The sequence below is a fragment of the Pipistrellus hanaki genome (assembly GCF_964339955.1).
Source record: "Pipistrellus hanaki genome assembly, chromosome: 14".
Classification (NCBI taxonomy): Eukaryota; Metazoa; Chordata; class Mammalia; order Chiroptera; family Vespertilionidae; genus Pipistrellus; species Pipistrellus hanaki.
The window spans coordinates 33,904,415-33,920,159 of record NC_140516.1 but is presented as its reverse complement, the minus strand read 5'-3'; the positions used below and the strand labels follow the sequence as shown (position 1 = coordinate 33,920,159).

Genomic DNA, 15,745 nt, shown 5'->3' with positions numbered 1-15,745 from the left:
TTTCTTTCTTTCTTTCTTTTTTTTTTTACAATTTTTTATTGATTTCAGAGAGGAAAGGAGAGGGAGAGGGAGAGTGAGAGAGAGAGAAACATAAATTATGAGAAAGAATCATTGATTGGCTGCCTCCTGCACACCCCACTCTGGAGATCCAGTCCACAACCCCAGCATCTAGCCTGACTGGGAATCGAACCATGACATTCAACCACTGAGCCATGCAGACCAGGCCTGCACTTTTCTTTATGTATATGATATTTCGATAAAAAGTTTTCTTATAAAAGTGAAAATTTTTCCCTTTGTCTGAGATAATAATGAATAGCAGTCCTTCAATTCTAAATTCAGTTGTAGTTTTCTGTAGACAAAGATTCCATGGATAAGGATGTGTAAAATTATACATGCATTCTAAATCATTTAAGTGGGCTATCCATTTTATTATCCTCTGTAAAGCTAAAAAGACTTTACAAGTGCATGTCTTATAAAGTGGATGAAACTCTGATCCTTAATATTTTATGGATTCTTCTGAACACATCTGCTTTCAATATTATAACTTGTTTTTGTATCAGATATGTTAAAGAATTCCACAGTCCCTGATAAGAAAAATTGTGCCCACCCATCCCATCTGCACATGCAATAGACTTGGGGCAGCCCAGGTATCTGTGCTTTATACCATACAACCTTTGTCTCTCTCCTCAGATTATTAGGGCAAGAAGGACTCAGCTTCTTACTCAGAGTAGCTAATTCTGAGGTTGGTCAGCATGGCACAGCCCAAGTAGCCTGGATCAAAAGATAGTTGGGCTAAAGATGAGTCTCTTCACGGGGTTTAAGAATCAGCAGAGATGGAGCCAGCTGGCAGAAGAGCTGGAGGAGAAAGGATGCCTTCAGGTTGAGTTAAATACATGGCAGGCAGAAGTGTGTACAGGACACACTTAGAAGAGAGCACAATGTGAAGGAGATTTGTGTGCAAAAGATAGGTGTGTGTCAAGGCTGGAGCAGGGAGCCCTCTAGATCTGTATTAAATCTTAAACCAATACTTCTCAATCTTGGTCACACTTTGAATGACCTGGTGAACTTTAAAAATACTGGTACCTGTTCTCAACCTTAGGGATTCTGCTTACATTCTATGCCTGGGGAGCAAAGGACAGAGAATGAAGATCTGGCTACATCAGAAGAAGGTTAAAACTAAGGCTGCCCATTATCCAGCTGAGAGGCCAGAGGTGAGGGTCCACAGAAGTGAAAGTACTGGACAGGCACATGCGTCAGTGTCAAGGCCAATTGGTCACTGAAGCACTTTCCTACTTTGCTTCTCATCTCTTCTAGGGACTGGGAAGGAGCACTCGGAAGAGGGAATCAGGAAGCCTTGGTTGTAATTCCCACATGGCTATGAATCTTCTGACTGGCCTTGAGCATGTTACTCCTCCTCTCTATATCATCAAATCAAAGATCTAGACTAGATAACTTTTTAGGTCACTTCTAACTTGAAAGATGCATGATTCTTTACTTGCAGCATTGTGGGCTTCATTCATGTAATAGTATATAGCTATGGGCTTTGCATGGGAGTGGTAAGTCTACAGATGGCTGCATGGGAATGGTAACCCTGCTGAGAAAATGTCTCTTTGTCTCAAATCAGACTGCCAAATGGTCACGCCAGGGCCCCATGGCTCTAACTACACCCACTTCTTCAAATTCTGTCTAGTCATCTGTGACATCTTGATTACCATCAGAATTGTCATTTGCCCATGGGTGGGCTGTATCCTATCTTCCAACCCAAAGCAGATTCTCCTGGCTAAGAAGGGGAGATAAACTAGGGGGCTGTCCCATACAATATCCTCTCCCCTTCCACCTCATGAGGACCATTCTGGATGAAGAACAGAAGAGTGAGCACTAAGTTGTCACTTGAAGACCACATTGATTAGATATAGAATAAAGAATCTAGTTTCTAAGCTTGTAGCTGCCACTCATTATGCACATGATACATTAAGTAGGTGAATACATTTCATTGCCTGTTAAAATAAGTATTATAATAACAGAAAGACTTCCTGGAATATATTTAGGACTTTCATGAGCCGAAACCAGTTTGGCTCAGTGGATAGAGCGTTGGCCTGCGGACTGAAGGGTCCCATGTTCAATTCAGGTCAAGGGCATGTACCTTGGTTTTGGGCACATCCCCAGGAGGGGGTGTGCAAGAGGCAGCTGATCTATGTTTCTCTCTCATCGATGTTTCTAACTCTCTATCCCTCTATCTTCCTCTCTGTAAAAAATCAATAAAATATATATTTTTTTTTAAAAAAGGACTTGCATGAGATGATGTATATGAGCATGTCTCCAGTGCTTCTGCTGGAGAATATCTAAGCAGATTGAAATGAAATGTCAGGACTGGATGAACTCTTGATACAGTGAAGGACTTTAGTTTTATTGCTAGGGAAATGGTTCAGTAAGACTGTCACCTGCCCAAGGTTACTGTGATAGGCATCACCATGGAATTGGGCAACCATGGGCAGTGTGAATAAACATGAGTGTGCATACTTCCAGGTACATATGTGTGTATGTATGTTTATATGTGCATCTATATGTAGATAAGAGCAAGATACACAGGTTACAGCTCTTGGAATATTTGTGGGCACAGCTAGAGGGCTTGCCAACTTGTTTAGAACTGCCTCTGCCTAAATGATTCACACTTTGGTTGTTACTAATATTCTCCTTTTTCCAAAAGAATAGGGATGGTTGAATGATAATTAATAATAGGCTGATGACTCACTTGAGTTAAATGTGCACAGTCTAAGTTCAGGTGTGGTGGGAATAACTTGAATAATTTACATTTGAATACTTAAAAGATATGCTCTCCAGATAGGAAAGCAATAAAATGGGGAGCATCACACAGCAGCACATTGCTTCACAGTTCTTTTTGACTCTGCTCCTTGAAAAGCATTTTCAGTGTAATTCAGCTAATCCTTAAGTCTACTACCACCCCTTCAACCTGGGTTGATGGGAAATTAATAATTTTACTTTCAGCTCCACATAAATCTGAGGTGGGGGCACCTCTTCAAATGTAAGATATATAGTTCATTTCCTCTTTTTTTTTTAAGTGAAGAAAGTGAGGCCTGCAGAAGTTAAGTGACTTAACCTGTGTTAGCAGCAGGGCCAGGATGAGAATGTAGGTGTTAGATTTGCAAAGATTCCCTTACGAGTATTCTTGGCATGTCCACCAGCAAAGATCTTGGCATGCCTACCTCTTTGCTTTTACAGATATTACCTCTCATCCCAGGGCAGTCAAACTTTTTCTCTCTAGGAGTTGGCATAACTCCTAGTAAACAGCCCACCTCTTGGTGTTGAAAAAATTCAACCTGCATTGCCCTGGTCCTGAAACACCAAGAAGGGACTTCAATTTTACCTAAAACCTGTTCTGTACTATGCCTCCTCTTTAGCAGCTAACCACCTCTGAGGATCTGAATTCTCATTCAAAGCCTCAAATTAACACTATAGTGTAGGTTTTATCTTCTACACTGAGGTGAGAGGTAAAGTAGTATGAAGCTTGTAACTGCAGAGCTGGGACGCTGTGCTTAGGCACACTCTTCCCAGGGTGGCTGGTAACAGTCCTGGGCAAGGCTGTGCTTCCACTTTTTAGTCCCATCAGATTAGCTCTGTATCCACTAAAATCTAAAAGAGCCTTGCTTGATAGTCCCAGAGTGTGTGCCCTGAAATGCAAGATCTTTTGGGGTAGAAAGATTTTACATGACACAAATAAATAAATAAATAAATAAATAAATAAATAAATAAATAAATAATTTGGGGAAAGTGAAGTTAATTGAGGTTCGTTTTTACATGCATCTTTCTATATTTAAGTAAAACAACTCTTTAAAAGGAAACTAAATATGCAGTTTCCCAGTCTTACGGAAAATGGGACCCTTTTATCTTTGAGCTTTACATAAAATGAATAAAATAGAATATTCATGGAATGCATCCAGGGAAATGCTGGGTTAGTTGTCTGGGAAATAGCTGTGATGGAAACCGCTCCATAGAAAAACAGTGAGATTGTAAATTTAAGCTCAGGAATCTTTTTCCTGATGAATGGGCTTCCAGTGAGAGTCTATTTCCATCTAAAGATGGAGGAGCATGCACTGGGAGGTCCCCAAAGAATTGGTGTGTGCTGAGCTGCTTGCCAGGGTGGATAGCCTGGTGGTGAGGCCTGAGTTCCCGTTTTCACACTTAATGAACCTGCACTAACAGAATTGTGTGGAGATAGTTGGTTTAAGGTAGCTTTTAGGGTTTCTTTCTGCCTGCCTTAAGCTCTGTTAGCAAGACTTTCTAGAACAGGTGAAGTATAAATAATTAAGCCAAGAAATAAAATGACTACCAAAGGCATAGATTCCCCAAAATGTAGTCCCCCGAACCAATGTTATGGGATTTTAAGAAAAGTGAGCCCTAGCCAGTTTGGTTGAATGAATAGAGCGTCAGCCTGCTGACCAAAGGGTCCCAGGTTCGATTCTGGTCAAGGGCACCTGCCTGGATTGCTGGCTTAGTCCAACGTGCAGGAGCAGCCAATCAATGAGTCCCTCTTATCATTGATATTTCTATCTCCCTCTTCCTCTCCCTTCCTCTCTGAAATCAATAAAAATAAAATTTAAAGAAAGAAAAGTAAAACAATATAAAATAAGTCCAGATTCTTTTCCATGCCAAGGTGCATAGCCAAGCAGGGAGAGAACATGCAGTTTTCCAAATTTATGTGAGCATAAAATCCTTTTCTCTCAAGACAACTGTTTGATGGGACACAAGCTTAGGAAACATTGGCCTAAGGTGTCACTTTAAAGTAAATAAGTCCTTTTTCTTTTGCGCTCTTCCTCTCTCTCCCCCTCACCCCCTTCCTCTCTTCCCTCCCACCCCCTGCCCATGGGACCATAGCTTACACATACAAATGAGAGTTGAGTCCCAGAGAAACTACATGTTCTTGCCAGCAATGCTCCAACTCTTTGAAAGGGCTTTTGAAACTCCTTTTCAGTAACTGTCTGCAGGAATTAGGACACATTCTCCCGAATACCCTCCTCAGTGGCAGAGGCTGACCCTTTGAAAGGGAAATTGATTTTGGGGACAAAACTATGCAAAGTCAAGCCCAGTGACTCATGTTCAAGAGGAAATAGAAGTGGTTAAATTGGAGGATGTGGGTTTAAGCCCAATTCTTCCAGTTATTAGGGATGTGACATTGAGGAGGTTACTTAACTCTTTTAGGACTCAGTACTTTACTTTCAACATGGAGGTAACCAAACCCCCTCGCAGGGTTGGGATGGAGAAAGAAAAGACAGACATATAAAGTACTTAGTGTCAGGCAATATAAAAATGACATGCCCTCTAATGAAACTTCACTGCTTTAAAAATTGCATGGCTTGTATACTGGTAGTGAAGACAATTCTCAAGGAAGGATCTAGAAATAGTTAGCCACAGAAGTACAGGTTGAAGACTCTGTGACCTCCTACAAGGGGTTCTCTGTACGTTAAGAGTTCTTTGTACATATAAATTCTAACCTGTTTAGCTTTTTATTTATTATTATTTTTTTTTAACTATGAGTTTTTAAAAATATATTTTATTGATTTTTTTTTTTTTTTACAGAGAGGAAGGGAGAGGGATAGAGAGTTAGAAACATTGATGAGAGAGAAATTCCCTACTGGGGATGTGCCTGCAATCAAGGTACATGCCCTTGACCGGAATCCAACCTGCGACCCTTCAGTCTGCAGGCCGACACTCTATCCACTGAGCCAAACCGGTTAGGGCTAACCTGTTTAGCTTTTTAAAGTCTCATTGCTTTTTAATAACATTGTGCATAGGCAAACACCTGCCATTTTTGCCATGTAAATGGGCCTAATATTTCCTTTCCAACCCTTGCTCTGTGGGAGAGATACTGAAAAATTGTGTTGTCATCAAACACCATGGGGAAGTCCTGGTAAAGTCCCAATGGACCTGCTTGGGAAATCGGGAACTACATTATTATTTTAATAATAATTTTGTGCCCTAGCCAGTTTGCCTCAGTGGTAGAGCATCGCCTGCAGACCAAAGGGTTTTAGGTTCGATTTCAGTCAAGGACACATGCCCAGGTTTCAGGCTTGGTTCCAAGAGGAAGGCGTGCAAGAGGCAGCCCGTTAGTGATTCTCTCTTATCATTGGTGTTTCTATCTCTCTCTCCCTCTTCCTTTATCTCTGAAGTCAATAAAATTTTTTAAAAATAATAACAACTTTGTAATAGCCAGTTTCATATTATGAACAATTTCCAATTAACAATCTAATTTACTGGTTTGTTAGAATTGATACAATAAATTGTCTCCATTTCCTTAACAAGACCATTTTTCTATATTATATTATAGTAACTGTTTGTACAATAGAATTTTAAGCTAGGAAGAGACTTTAGTTAATTAATTGTGAAGCTCTCAAATGCCAACTTATGTTTTATTTGCTCTTTATCCTGCTTCAAAATCTGCTTCCACATTTCTGCTTTTCACTGAAAATTAGGAAACTGGCTTCATGCTCGTGTAGCACATTCTCATCAGCAATAATCAGCTGGGGCTGAGGATGCCATTTTTATTTTATTTTAATTAATTAGTCATCTCCTGAGGACATGCTTAGAGAGAAGAGAGAGATAGAAACATTGATGTGAGAGAGAAACTTGGATTCGTTGCCTTGTGTACGTTCCCCTACCAGGGATGGAACAAGCAACCTTTTAGTACACAGGATAATGCTCAACCAACTGAGCCACTTCGCTGGGCAAGGATGCCATTTTTATTTATTTATTTATTTATTTAAATTTATTTTATTGATTTTCCACAGAGAGGAAGGGAAAAGGATAGAGAGCCAGAAATGTCGATGAGAGAATCATCGACCAGCTGCCTCCTGCACACCTCCCACTGGGGATGTGCCCACAACCAATGTACATGCCTCTGACCGGAATCGAACCTGGGACCTTTCAGTCCGCAAACCAATGCTCTATCTACTGAGCCAAACCGGTTTCAGCAAGGATGCCATTTTTAGATAAGACTTGTCTTCTCTGGCTTATTGTAGTCACTACCATTCTCTATTGTCTTATACCCAGCTGTTTCCTTCATTTACCATATTATCCCAATCCCCACTGGCATTTGAGTTTGAGAACCATAATTTAATCTAGCTCTGATACTTTACACATATAACATCTGAGGCCCAGGAATATTTTGTGACCAACCCAAGGTCATACAGCCCATTAGTGGCTGGACTGGATTTCAAACCCATCTCTCATGACTTCTAGTTCAGGCCTTTACTACCCTACCACAGAACCACTCATCTGAAGACTGGCCAGTGCTAATCTTTAAACAACTGCTGACCTGTTTTACAAAAAATGTGGTGCTAGTTGTTTTATCTCAGCCCTTTTCCCTCTATCCCCAGAAAGGTAAATAGTTTATGTTTTCCCATGAGAAGTAGTTGAAGGAAAGATTTCTTAGCAGGTTCTGATGGAGACCTATGTGTAGAACAGCAAAAATTTAATTTGGGATTGTAAACAAATCCAACCTACATGATCAGATGCTAATTTGATATTACGGTCATTCAAATTAAAGTGATCTTCAGATACCATAATAAAAGCGAATGTTTATCAAGTTATAGGAACTGTGCCAAGCACTTTACATGTATTGTTTCCTATAATTCTTATTGTAATCTTGTACAATAGGTACTATGGTTATTCCCCATATTGTAGCTACAGATAATGGGACTTGATTAAGTTCATCTAAAATAAAAAAAAAACTAGAGCGAGGATTTGAACCCACGTTTATCTGACCACAAAAACCTGTGTTCTGTGCTACTTGCCACATTGCTGGCTCACTAGGGTTAGTCATTTTGATACCTCAGCTGTCACTGTAAAGCCCTTGCAATCATTCTGTAGCCTATTGCAGCCGCAGGACAATAATTGGCAAGCACTGCCATCAGCACTATTCAACTGAATAACATTTTGAACAAAAAAAGATAGCTTATCAAGACTACCTTACAGTACTTTCCAATACAGGCAAAACATAATTTACCCTTTTTTTTTTTTCCCCCGCTCCTTGCCCGCTCGGTCCTTCGCCCCATAATTTACCCTTTTAGAGATCATTGCCAGCTTAGAGCTGTCATATCAAGGTGGGGAGGGAGAGATGCCACTTATCTTTGTATCCTTCACAATGCCCAGCGCTGTGCCTGTTGCCCAGTAGAACCCCAAATGTGTTTGCTGAAACGAGAAGCTTTTGATTTCATTTTGTTAACTGCTTGCTGCTAAACAGTGAATGAATGAATACTTGTTTTACCTAAGCAAATATAATTAAGTCAAAGAGGAAATTATCTTTGTGTTAATGAAATTTTTTTCATCTTCATAACGCTTACTTAACCAGCATTTCCCGTAGGATGTCTTGTCAGATTGGAGAGAGGGGAATTCTCTTCACAGGAGAGACCAGTCAGCCTCCAAAATCAAATGAAGAACCTGAGAGGCTAACCACACAATACAATGTACAGCTGATGTATTATAGACTTGTACACTTGAAACCTATATACTTGTATTATCTAAAGTTACCCCAATAAGTTCAATTTTAACAAAAAGAACCTAGAGCCTAAATATGATATTTTTACATGTCAAAGCATAAAAGAAGTCAGAATGGGACAAAAAAAGATTCTACCCGTGGTTCTTTTGGATCTTGCCTTCTAAGTTCTGGCACATTGGAAATTTCTGTCTAAGAAGTTTGACGCTCTAATGTAATAAGCAAATATCTCCTCGATTTTTTTTGTTGTTCAGACTACTTTCCAACCTCCAAACTATCAGTTCTTATGAAATAGAAGAGCAAAAACCAAACATAAGAATGTGAACATAATCAAGGCTGTCTACTGATAGAAAAACAGGAGTTTTAGTGTAAAATCTATGAAACTATGGATTGAATTCAACAAATATAATGTGTCCCCAAAAATGTATACACACACTTGGAATAATTATAAAGGCAGTGTTTATTAAAGTACATTTCATTTTCAAAATTGAGCTATCAGCTGTTAAAGTGTTTATACATTTGGGAGGGGGGGGGGCGCCCTGTATATGGTTTGCAAGGTCTAGGCTTACAATAGCCAGGCTCTTGTCTAAGAGCTTAGCTATTGTAAGAGAGACAGACAGATAAGGCACAAATAGCTCCAAAAATAACAAAGTACTGGAGACATCAGCTAAGCCCAGAGACCTTGAGAAAACAGAAGTCAGGGAATGGATCTTGGGGTGTGTGTGTGTGTGTGTGTGTGTGTGTGTGTGTGTATGTATGTATGTATGTGGTGTTTCAATATTGTCAGAGAGGACTCTGGACAAATAGCCATATTCTATTCATATCAAATCAGGTGTTCAGACATTCTGTTTCTAAGAACCCATTAAAGGCTTCAAGGCATGGGGGTGACATGATGAGACCTGTATTTTAGGAAGGTAACATTAAGGAGGTGGCTAGGATGTAGGGAACTAGTACAGAAGCTCCCACAAAAGCCGGTGACACAATGAGTGCAGCCTCAGTGAGGGCCATGGCCCTCAGGTGCAGAGGAGGTAACAGATCCTCCTGCTGTTTGAAAGGGGAAGGGACAGTAACTCTTAAGTTTCTTGCCTGAAGAATTGAGAGAATGAATTGCGTTTAGAGAAAACATCTGTTGTACAGGGCTAGTTTGCACAGTTACAATTAATTAAAAAGTTAAAAATCAGCCCTGGCCAGCATGGCTCGGTTGGTTGAGGGTCTCATGCACTGAAAGGTCACCAGTTCAGTTCTTGGTCAGGGCACATACCCAGATTGTGGGTTTGATTCTGGTCAGTCCTGGTACCTGTGGGAGGCAACCAATCAACGTTTCTCTCTCACATTGATGTTTCTCTCCCTCTCTCTCTCTCTCTCTCTCTCTCTCTCTCTCTCTCTCTCTCCCCCCCCTTCTTCTCTAAAAAAAAAAAAAACAGTAAAAACATATTTTTAAAAAAAGTTAAAAATCAGAGTTATGGGTTATTGAAAAAGTTGTAGACAAAACAGCCTAGATGACTAACATTTTTACTTCTTGATCCATTGTGGGGGCATTAGCTCTGCACAAAAGGAAGCATGCTCATCCATAACCAGCTACTAATTCCTCTAGAAGCCCTCCTAGCCAATAGGTCTGGCTTGAGTAATCATTGAAGAGTGCTACATTTTCTTTCACTTGTAATATAAAGAGGACTAGAAAAGGAGGCTAATCCTTATAAAGGTGAGATAGGCCATGGATATTTTTACCTGGACAAATGGTATTTTGAAGAACTAAAGTATAAAACTTTAGTAAGGATGGATTTATTATTTATCTTGTTCATGTTGTTAGCATTTTCATTTTCAGTTTTGATATTTTATGGACTATATACTTAAGTTGATTGTGGATTAATAAAAAATAATAATAAATTTTCTCCCCAGAGGGGTCGGTTCTATTGCTTCAAACGAGATAAAATCTTATTAGAATAAATAGACTTTTTTTTTCTGGTCACACTGAATTTTTATGTACAGATTTTTTTTTTTAGCATCTTACCAGCACCAGCTTTGTAATTTACTTCCTGCAAATAGAACTCTCTCTTTTTAAAAAAATGTTTTTATTGATTATATCTCTGAACACATAATAATCTGGCCACTCGTGTGTGTGTGGGTGTGTGTGTGTGTGTGTGTGTGTATATATATATATATATATATATATATATATATATATATATATATATATTTAGAGGCCCAGTAAATGAATTTGTGCATGGGTGGAGTCCAGCCAACCTGGCCAGGGGGAGGGAACATGGGAGGTTGGCTGGTCAAACTCCTGGTTGAAGGGACAATTTGCATATTAGCCTTTTTTTTATATAGGATATACACTGAGTGGCCAGATTATTATGTGTTCAGAGATTATAATAATATGGTCACTCAGTTTATATTATTGATTTCAGAGAGGAAGGGAGAGGGAGAGAGAGATAGAAATATCAATGACAGAATCACTTTTTGGCTGCCACCTGCAGGCCCCCTACTGGGGATAGAGCCTGCAACCCACACATATGTCAGGGTTAACTGGAATCAAACCCGGGACTCTTCAGTCCACAGACCGATGCTCTATCCACTGAGCCAAACCAACTAGGGCTATAACTCTTAAGAGTTGGAGGCATTTATGTTACTAAAAATTTTATAAACAAATGGCAATGTGGCCACATTTTATACTCTTAAACTTGAATTTTACTTCTGTAATGAGTATGTATCACTGGGGATTTCAGTCTGTAGTTGAGAAGAACAGGACTGTAATTGTGAAAACACATTCATTTCTGTAAATTGCATCCATTACAAGCATCACTCCCTATCACGAAAAGCAAACCAGGATGAATAATTGTTCTCACTGGTTCTGTTTCACAACCTGCCCTGAGGAAAACATCAATGAAATTGCATTTTTTTAAGGTTGTTTAAAACAATAAGTTAGATATTTTAAAAAATATATCTTTTTATACATTTAATAAAAATATATCTTTTATACATTAAAATTTAACCTGATAAATTTTTATTAGATAATTTTATTCCTTCTCTCCTCTCTGTACGGAGTGTGGGCTTTTTGTTGTTGTTGTTCTCCCACACACACTGCCAGCCACGGCCCATCAGGATCTTTTCCCCAGACACTGTGTGTAACTTAAGGAGGAATCGTGTCTGTTTCCCTCAGTACCCCAGGCGGACATTTCCAAAAGTACTTCTCATCGTGTCTCCTCAGAAGGTCTGAAAAAGCATTTGGGGCCATAATGGATTTATCAGATTGTTATGGTGGATGATGGGAGTGGAACATTTCCCTGCTCAACAACAGGCAAGAAAACAACTGACTTTGTATGTCAATCAAGCAGAATTGATTCTGAAGTTTATCACTTTGCAGGATGTGACAGGTCAGTTTGGTAATCTGTGGTCACAAATGGCTGTTAGAATTCATTGCAAACCCCATGCCATGGTGGACTGACCTGCTGGCAAAGTCATTCAAAGGCAGATTAGGGCCCCTGGGTCATCTTGTTCTAATGGGGATTGGCAGCCCACAGGGGGTTTCAGAGCACTAAGATGGCCCTGTGCCACAGGAGAACCCCCTTTGTCTGTGAACTATCCGTTTTCACCACTGTTATGATTCTGGCGCAGTTCACGTTTGGAGCCTTAGCATTTATTTCCTCAGTGAAAATGAGCTTACTATTTCCACAGGAAAGATGGGAGGAAGCAGAAGACACCGGGCAGGAAGAATGGGAGCAAAATCTTTCTTAAACAGGGTCCTGGAGATTAGAGACAAACTTTGACTCCTGACCATTCTGCATAAGATCAGCCCCGGCATAAATCTGTCCCATGGAAGTTAGCCAAAGTGAGTTAAGTAAGGACATACAGGGCAGGAATTACTCTCCCTTTTGTTATTTCTGAAACCTGAACTGCTTTCAGAAATAAGGGCTGGAATGTTCCATAGGAACTCGGAGCATGGGACACAGGGGCACTCTGTGTGGGCTATTTAAAAACCAGTTCCTTGGCTTCCCTCTGTGATTCTAAATACGTGTAATCACATTACCCTGCAGCAGCCGGGAACTATTTCTATAACATTGACCAGCATCTGTGCTTGCTGAGGCTGGTCCACCCAGCAAAAACAGAGTGGAGATGTGCTCACTGATTAGGTTGATCAATTCAGGCTTTCGGTGTTAGAGCTAAAGTCCAGCTAGTGTGGGAATATCAGAAGTATGTGCTGACTGACATACTTGAATTTTATGTATGCTGTTGACCTCTTGAATTTTAAGACTTATCTATTTAACTATCCTGGGAGAAGGGGTGGAGGGGATGCCCTAGCTAATCAAAAGGATGCTTTTAAAAAATTATTATTAATTTTAATATATTTTTATTGATTTCAGAGAGAGAGAGAGAATGGAAATATCAATGATGAGAGAGAATCATTGGTCAGCTACTGCACACCCCCTACTGGGATTGAGCCTGCAATCTGGGCATTTGCCCTGACTGGGAATCGAACTGTGATCTCCTGGTTCAAAGGTCAACACTTAACCAGTGGGCTGAGCAGCCTGGGCAAAAAGGATGCTTTTTAATGAGCCATTTATTTATTTAACAAATGAACAACAGCACAATTTATCACTTACTCAGATACAACCAATTCTTATTATATGGAAGAATCTCAGCATTAGAGACCTTGATACTTTAAGTGCTAAAGACTATCTTTTTGGAGTTTGTTCAATGTGCTAACACTTCCCCTAATTATATCACTAGCCATTAATCAAACTCATAAATCCCTTAGGAATAGTCTACTCAATTGTAAATCATTCAAAGACATTAGCTAGTAGAAGGGCATTAACCAACACTGTTACATAATATCAAAACACCTGATCATCTTTGTGAATTAATAAAGTAATTAAACCAGTTTTGGCATTTCATATAGACAAAACAATAGGTCAAGTGATTTTTTTTAGCTTTCTGTAAACATTTAAAACCCTACCATTTATAAAATGTGTAACCATTTGGCCCTAGGCCAAACATTTCATCTACTAAAATCTTATTTATCTCTGATTACAATGTTTTAATGTGTTGTCACTTCCATTTCACAGATGCGAAGACTGAGGCTCAGAGAGATTTAGTCATTTGCACAAGATTACAAATCTAGTTTCTAGTAAGTGGTGGGACAAAATTTACACACAGATCTCTCTAATTTCAAAACCATGCTGTCTGCTTTGTATGTACAACCTCACACAGCCAAAATGGCCAATGAAGGCAAGACAACAACAACAACAACAAAACCGTGGGTCCTGAATCATGCAGTTAAGATAACCCAAACTTAGTTCATCCACGATTCCCTCCTGACGCATGTTAACGACAGCCCCGAACTGTTGCCTGACATCTAAGCACGGGGGACCTTTTGACTTCCACATGGTCCTGCTCTGAGAACTAGCACTCCAATAGCCAAACATTACACATCAGAAAAAATTGTACATGTGACATTATGCCTGTGGGGAGACCTGAGTGAAATATTATTTTTTGACTATTTTGAGACATAGACTGAATATGTAGTTCCCTTGTGGCTAACTCAAAACACAACAGCAGAGATTAATCCTTTGCACTACCCTATATTAATATTTTCTTTCCCTTCTTGCAAGGGAACTAATTATAAATTAGATAAGATTAGAAAACAATCTCCCCAGAATTAATCTTTTATGGAATTACCTAGAAAGAACCAAGTCTTCCCTCCCTCCCTCCCCCCCTCCCCAATGTTAAATCACACAGAGTAGCAGCCTGCCCCAGATCCCCGAGAGACAACATCTTGAGCACATATGTTATGCTGGGTTCTGTATTGACTAATTCAAAAACTCCAGGGCAAAATAACCAAAGTTCCCAAGTCAAAAATGAAAGTAAAATAGTGGAATGAAATTGGAATCATTGTGGCAACGTTCCCACAACTTCATGCATAGCCATGGAAGTAGACAGCATTACAGGTTAGTGAATTTCCCGTTGCAAGAATCAACCTGCAGCGTGGGTGTCACGCTTCACGCAAACCCCTGGACCTCTCACTTTACTGATAATCTTTTTCTCTCCAGAAATATAATCACATTCAACAAAATTAATATTAAGATAGTTTTACTAGAGGGCTTATCCAAATATATGCTATATTTAAAAATAGTTATGATATAAATATTTCTCACAAGAGCTGCAGCGATGGTGTGAATAAAAAACTCCCTTCTGAGATTTCAGTAAAACCAGATCTCACAAAGGATCTGAAAGAAAACAAACAGACACACACACACAAAGAGACACACACACACAGAACAAACCTTGTGTTAATCCGGTTTAGCAAAAACAAGTCCCTATTTTGACACTATTTTTATGAAGTACCATTACTGTTCCTTCCCAGATGAAGTAGGAGAAATGAATCTGCCACAGGTTTCTCATAATAATGTTCAAGGGTGGGGGGTACCTAAGCATGTTCCGTAGCAGCTAATCAAAATCAAAATCTCTAAATGCAGCAAAATGTTAGCACTGTCAAATGGCCAAGTGTGCGAGAGGAATCTCTCTCTCCATGCCCTCCTACCAGTACATACAAAGCCCCAAATACACTGGCTGGAATTTTTAAATCGTAAATTAGATAGCAAATGCTTACGGGCCTTACAATGAGATAACATCAGGAGGCACGGTGCGTGGAATGGATCTGGCATTCTCACATAAAGCATTATCTTTGGTACAAGTACACACGGCAGGGCATTTTGGCTTCGCTGGTTTCTTCCCCTCAGTCAGCAAAAGCGCAGATAAGAGACATAGGCAATAAGCAATTCTTTTCAGGGGGATGCAGGCATTTCCCATCCTCTGGCTTCTCTCTGATTCCATGCAGTCGGAAAAATCTCCCCAAACATGAACAGGGCTTCTGGAATTCAGCTGGTGCTTGTCTCTGCTCTGAGATCAGGTCACACAGGAGTCCACCCTTTTCCCTCTGCCTCTGTATCTCTGCTTTTCAAACCGGGGACCTGCAGCTGATTCGTGAGCTGCTCCTCGATCCAGCAATGCACCGCTCGGGGAAGAGACCTGTGAGGTGCTGCGAGATGGGAGGGATCCAACTGCCGGAGCAGAGAGCCGACTTGCATCACCAGGAAAACACTGAGCGCAGACCAGCCTTCGAAGGCAAAGTGAAGTGATGTAACAGAAAATAAACAGCTTTCTGCTTGCACCGGGAGGCCCTGTAATTGTTACCAAAAATAGGACGGCGTTATGTCTTATTAGTGAGTGGGTGGG

The 15,745-nt window shown here is 40.0% G+C and overlaps 1 protein-coding gene across 1 annotated transcript in view; it reads right to left on the bottom strand.

The window, feature by feature from the left end:
* The window catches only part of LGI1 (leucine rich glioma inactivated 1), a 39,185-nt gene extending 23,607 nt beyond the window's left edge, over positions 1-15,578 (bottom strand). Inside the window, exons 1-2 of the mRNA XM_084903921.1 lie at positions 15,129-15,578; positions 14,665-14,736 (exon numbers count right to left, since the gene is read on the bottom strand). Coding sequence (XP_084760047.1) covers positions 14,665-14,736; positions 15,129-15,343 — 287 coding nt within the window. The 5' untranslated portion in view covers positions 15,344-15,578. The remainder of the gene's footprint in view (positions 1-14,664; positions 14,737-15,128) is intronic.
* Between the last annotated feature and the right edge of the window lie 167 nt (positions 15,579-15,745).